Genomic DNA, 6,266 nt, shown 5'->3' on the forward strand with positions numbered 1-6,266 from the left:
TATTTTAAGGGGGTATTCAAGTCTAGTGAGGTTACAAAAAGTAAATATTAGTAATTTTTTTTTGTTTTTTTTTTTTAGTTTGAAAGTATAAAACATAATAATAAAAAAAAAACGAAATCAAATTTCATGTCTGTAGAGGTCAGTATAGTGGGGATTGAATAAAAAATTGTCCTGGGCTACTTCATTTCAAGTTTCTAGATATATAGATAACTGAATTAGGACACAGCCGGAAATATCCTGCTCAAAATATGGAGCAGCTCGACTGCCTAAGTACCTCGACCTTACAGGAGTTTATTCTTTTTCTTATTTAGCTTTGATCCTGTGGTGAGTAAGGTGATCAGAGCTCCTGGGGGGAATTAGGGTAGGGTCAGCAGCACGCATGAGATGCTACGGTATAAAAGCTAGGGTAAAAAAAGATAATAGTCTAGCACCCTATTTCTAATCTGTCGAGTGCTCAATATCTGTGCCTGCACTAGACACATGTCTGAATAAGGAATTAGCTAGTAGAGAGATGGTACACGTCTGTATGGTGTAAACAATTGCAAAATGTCTCTTGAAAACTCCTTTTCTGGTATAAAATTAATTTAATTTAATGTGACTGGTATTTATTTTTAGTGAAAATGTGAATGAGAGAGACGGTGAAAATAATAAGTATTTGAAAGAAGTGGCCAGTTGTCAGACCTGTGCTCCCTGCTACCAAACTTCTTGGAGAGGCTTCAAGAAGAATGATAAGAGTGAGTAGATGTTCTTAGGGGTCATCCATTAATCATGTGACGCTTCAGGTTTTTTACCCGACTATGGCAAAACCAAGAGGGTTACAATTTTAGCAGTCTATGTATGTATATATGTATATTAGTAGCAGTCCAGGTATGTTTATCTGTTCCTTCACGTCTCATAAACTACTTGTCATATTTTTTTTTTTTTAAATAAATTGTATCGCTGTGAGGGTTTTATTGTATAATGGTGATATCATGAGTATACAAAATAAAGTGAGTAGTTATTTGGGTACGCTCCGGCAAAGGTAAAGAAGTAAATAAAGGTTTAATAATAAATAAATTTCAAGTAATAATGATCGTATATAAAATAAGAGTATGGGTAGTCCCATCTGGAGTCTTTGTGATGAATTGGTGACTGTCTGGTGGGTGGGGTGGCCTGCGATTTGATACAGTTGGTCCCGCTCATGCAGAACTATTTAAACAAAAGAGGTATCATTAGAAGCGTCCACTGGTTATAGGTACGATAATACAAATTTTCAGACAGTCATCAAGGTTGTAGGGTGTTTTTTTTGGTTTTAAAATGGTTCATTCAACCTAAATTGACTACACATGAAATCTCAATTTACCCCCCTCCCTCCGTGATATTTCGTTCCTTCCGAGCCCTGAATCGGTATTTATAAAAAATATGCAATACAAAGTTTAGGTCAGCTGGTATATCAATAATAAATATGAGAAATATGAAGTAGTGTCCTCACCAAAGGTCTATTGCAGGGAACATCCGCTGCCAAGTGTGTATGAGGCCGTGCATCAGCGTGTACAACCTGCTGGCTCATCTCAAGAGTCATTCAGAGCATGATGTCCGTTCCTGCAAGAGGGCCATCGCTAGGAGTTTGGCTTCTGTACGTTTTATATATAATTTAATACGTATTTATCGGTATGTTTTTTTTTGCGTCAATAACTTTTTTTACAACTTTTTTTTTGTGTTGTACAATAAAGAGTATTTTTTTTATTATTACTATTACATTTGCAGGTAGTGGAATATCATTACAAGTGCAGAATATGTCAAGAACAGTTCTTAAGTATACGGGAATTGAGGCAACATGTCAAGACGCATAAAGGTAAATGATATATACGTCAAAGACCATAACACTAAAGTGATGGTTCTTTTCGTGTTGGATAGTTCATTTACCAAAGAAAGCTGTAGAGTGCTAGGCTATATGTATATAAATTATTTCAGTTTTTGTTTTCTCAAATTAACGCGGAAGAAAGCGCGGAGGTACAGCTAGTAAAGAATACTGTGAAACTTTATCTATACAAATAAATAAAATTGGAGTGTCTGTTTGTTATATTAAAATAACCGCTTTTCAATAAATACATATGGATGTATACACGGTACATATACCAAAATAACATTTTTTGCAATTTTTGTCTGTCTGTCTGTTAGTCACTTTGTTTGTTACGGCTAATCTCTGAAACGGCTGGACCGATTTTGACATGACTTTCACTAGCAGATAGCTAATGTAATAAGAAGTAACTTAGGCTACTTTAATTTTAGAAATTCATTCATTTTGTAACTGAGAACTAAACAATTTTTTTTACAAGCGGACGAAGTCTTAGGCGAAGGCTTAGCTAGCTTATTAATAACATTTAATGTTTTTTATTTTCAGGTACAGAAACATTTAAGTGTGAAGTCGGAAACCATTTTACTACGTAACTGTAATAATAAATGAAAAAATGTTATGTTTCTTTGTGTCATTTTATTTCCCCTTTTTTCGCTTTATTTGGGTAACCCAACTCTTATTCACCGCTTGTGCATAAAATTTGTCCTGCAAATAATAATAGGTCATTAGAACCCGTTTCTACCCAATTAATAAACTACAATGCCTATTTTAATATTAGCAAAGTGAAATATCTCATAAATATAGTGGCATTCGATGGCATATAAAAATAAAAAGTGTGTGTCAGCTCCGACGCACGACTGGAGTTTACTCCTTCAGATCGACTGTGACGACTGTGTAAATAGGCTCAAAAAGGCTTAGGTACTTGTTGACGGCGATAAGGGTTGTTTATTGCTTGTTAGGTTTAAGCACAGTAAAACGACGTGTGGACTCTTTGACTGTTTATTTGTAACTGATGTAGTTCAAAAATTTGGAGATGCAGTGGACTGTATACTTATATATAATTATAGCTAGGATTAGATGCTATGCGTTTAAACAGTACTATTCTAAGAAAAAGATTAATACCATATCAAATGGTGAATAAACGAATCAAATAACACTATCTATCGATCGATCGAAGATGGCGATAGATGGTGTTATTTGATTTGTTACGCGATTTCCGATAGATGGCGTTACGAGAAACGTATCGAGGTCATTCACTCAGTAAATTATTTCTCATATTTTATTATACCGAGGGCCTTAAATGAAAATCTATTCTTAAGGAGTAAACTACAATAATTATATCAAAAACTTTTGTCTATTGACTATCGTTATCAGTTAAAGAGTATAATTTTTAACCGGTTAAACAGGCCCTCAGTGCTCACCACTTAATATTTATTAATATATACTTATAAAAAAAACAATGTGCCTACGCTACTATAGCGCCATCTAGCGTTGAGTAATTTATTTATTAATTAGCGTTAGCAATTTCTATTGCTACCTTGCATCAACTGTGAAAAAACAGGTAAATAAAAATGAAAAAAAAGAACATTTCCTCTCGTGTGCATCAAGCGTGATGGTTTTAGTAGAGAAAAAAAAAACTATAAATTTGATTTTATAGTATAAAGAAGTATAAGTTTGTCTTTGACATCTTGACATGTGTGTATTTCGAAATAATATGTTACCGCATATTACATATACATATAATGTTTAAAGTTGACGAAAAAATGTTTCTTTCTTTTTTAGATTATTAAAAGATAAATACTCCACATAGGTTTTTCGCAAAGCGGTATATTGAGACCAAAGATTCGATATAACCGAAATATAAAGATTTATATAAGATTATTAATATTTTTAAATTATTATATATAATAAATTAATTGAAATAATTAGATAAATAACATTAAACTAAAAAACCTTAAGTATATATATACATAATATAATAATTAAAAAATATTATTAAAAGGAGTCCCTTTAGGCAAGGTTCCGAAGATACTGGCAGCATTCCCCCTTTGAATAGCTAGACTAATTCTTTGTCCGAAGTAGCTGCCAGCTCTTCGGTCTCCTGTGACGTCGAATAACCTTTTAGATATTTCCTTAAAAAGGGTTATAGCACTAGGACCCCACGGACCAAGGGTCTCGACACCGAATGGGACAAAATCATATTCGGAGCCTAGACCCCTGTATTTGTCTGCTTTTGTTTTTTCCGCCGCTTCACAAGCCGCACCAGCTCTGTTGTTGGTTCCATGTAGATGGGAAGGGGCCAGCGTGTCTGAACAGGTTGCATCCCATACCAGCACCCGGCCCATCTTCCATGGAATCAAACTCATACCGTCCGGTCTCTTGCCATCGTCTCTTGCAATACCAGTCGGCTCAAGTAGACTTGGCACGTTGACGGTGGCAAGGGACCGGCGTATGATATCGTTAAGTGCGGCATGTCTCGAGAAGCGGCCTGCACTTTTTAGGCATGACAGACCGTGATGTCCTAGCTTATCGACATCACTGCCACAGGGACATTTATGAGGAGCGCAGACCGGAACCCCAAGCCGTAAACAGGTTGCGATTCGGAGCGTGTCAGGCTCAAGAAATGTTCCTGTATTTGTCGAAGGGTACGCGTGAAGCCAGTAGCCAGCCTCATGCGTACCCACGGCCAAAAGCCTAGCACGCGCCGAGCCTGTACTACAGCTTAAAAGATTTTCATAAGTCAATTTGCAGTTTATGTCGTCCCAGCTCCTCTGTGAATTTGGAGAAACTGGAAAATTTTGACCTGGGCATGCAATTAAGAAAGCGTTTCTAGCTTCTTCCAAACCAGCAATCTCAAAGTTTGAAGGGGATGCCCTTAAAATTTTACTTATGAGATTTGCTGAACTATGGACAGAAGATAGAAAGGCTGGTAAAGCGACACTGGAAATTTTGCGAATCCCTAAACCACCATAACGGATAGGTAGGGACGCTTGGGTCCAAGATTGCTCGTTCAGTTGCATATTGAGAATCGATTCTAAGCTAATTTTGATTAAGTCGTCTACTTGTGTTAAAAGATCTGGGTGATTCCAAAAGGAGCAGCAACGGAGCGCATACGTAAATTTAGGGACGAAAAGACAATATTTTAAGATGCAAAGTGCATAATGTGGACTAATTTCAAGGAGACGGTCAACTGAATTTTGAAATTTAGTGAATGAATTATTAATATATTCAGAAATACATTCATCAAAAATTGGAGAACCTAAAAGGTAAAGCGAATTACTGTTAACTATTTTAATATTTGGAGCCAAAATATTAAATTTTTGTTTTACGTCATTTAAATTTAAGTCGCAGTTATTTATAAAAAGTTCGCATTTGCTAAAATTAAGTTCCAAACCAATGGCTTCAAATTTATTTTTGATTAAAAAAAGGTCCGAAAACACAGTATCCACATCACCTCCTAGGGTTCCGTCGTCCAAATACCAGACGTTGAATTTTGAATTTAGATTTTTAATTATCGGATTTATAGCTAAACTAAAAATTGCAGGCCCAAGGGGATCACCCTGTTGACAACCTACTTCCGAGGACAGTTCATTAGAACGATATAATAATTTTGTTGGGTCAGCGTAACTGAGAAGAAGATAATTGTATAATTCCGGTATATACTGTTTTATTTCTGTCAGCAGGGTATCCCTATTTACCGAATTGAAAGCATTTTTGACGTCAATTTTGAGCAACACGTCAGGCCGGTCGTAAGTTAGGAAAGAGCGTAAGGCATGGACGGCTGCCTCACAGCCTCCTTTTACACCGAAGCCTAACTGTACGGGTTCAAATTCCGAATTTAATTTTGGTAAAATATGTCTAACAGCAATTTTGGAGGCCAGACGTCGAAGTGTTGATCCAACAGCAATCGGTCTCACCCCTCCGTCCTTTTTGGTGAGGGCGATGAGGTTCGCGCCGAAAAGAATGGGAACAATTTCTGGATTGACATTACCGGAATACATAAAATTTATTAATTTAGTGATCGAATTTACAAGTTGCTCACCTGCATCACCCACAGAATGCGATGTTAAGTCTTTCAAATGTTGGGGTGAGATTCCATCTAAACCTGCAGCCGAACCTGGTTTAAAAGATAAAATGGCACCCGTAACATCTTTGTTTTGAATTTGAAGGCATTCTTGCCTTGCTGTTGGTGGGTCTAGAAAAAATGGGTTTACTGGAGCTGGAGGGTGTTTTGTCTGTAAGGCCTGAAGGGTGTCAGGGGTATCTGGTGATAGCACGTCGTTGGAGAACAAAAGGCGAGCGGCACCTTTGAGATCTCCGTCACAGATTTTGTTTTCGATGACTTTGTTGCGATTACGAGGGGCATCATGCTTAATTGGAGGTGCGGGAGAAGGCGAGGACCTTACAGCACAGTTATTTTTAATCTAAA

The 6,266-nt window shown here is 36.7% G+C and overlaps 1 protein-coding gene across 2 annotated transcripts in view; it reads left to right on the plus strand.

Moving 5' to 3' along the window:
* LOC123664694 overlaps positions 1 to 2,462 on the plus strand; it is a 14,127-nt gene extending 11,665 nt beyond the window's left edge. For both annotated transcript variants that reach the window (XM_045599201.1, XM_045599200.1), the window contains 4 exons: positions 616 to 734; positions 1,488 to 1,615; positions 1,747 to 1,834; positions 2,384 to 2,462. In XM_045599201.1, the coding sequence (XP_045455157.1) occupies positions 616 to 734; positions 1,488 to 1,615; positions 1,747 to 1,834; positions 2,384 to 2,430 (382 nt within the window). In that variant the 3' untranslated portion in view covers positions 2,431 to 2,462. The remainder of the gene's footprint in view (positions 1 to 615; positions 735 to 1,487; positions 1,616 to 1,746; positions 1,835 to 2,383) is intronic.
* The last annotated feature ends 3,804 nt before the right edge of the window (positions 2,463 to 6,266 follow it).

This window comes from Melitaea cinxia, chromosome 22 (genome assembly GCF_905220565.1).
Source record: "Melitaea cinxia chromosome 22, ilMelCinx1.1, whole genome shotgun sequence".
Taxonomy (NCBI): Eukaryota; Metazoa; Arthropoda; class Insecta; order Lepidoptera; family Nymphalidae; genus Melitaea; species Melitaea cinxia.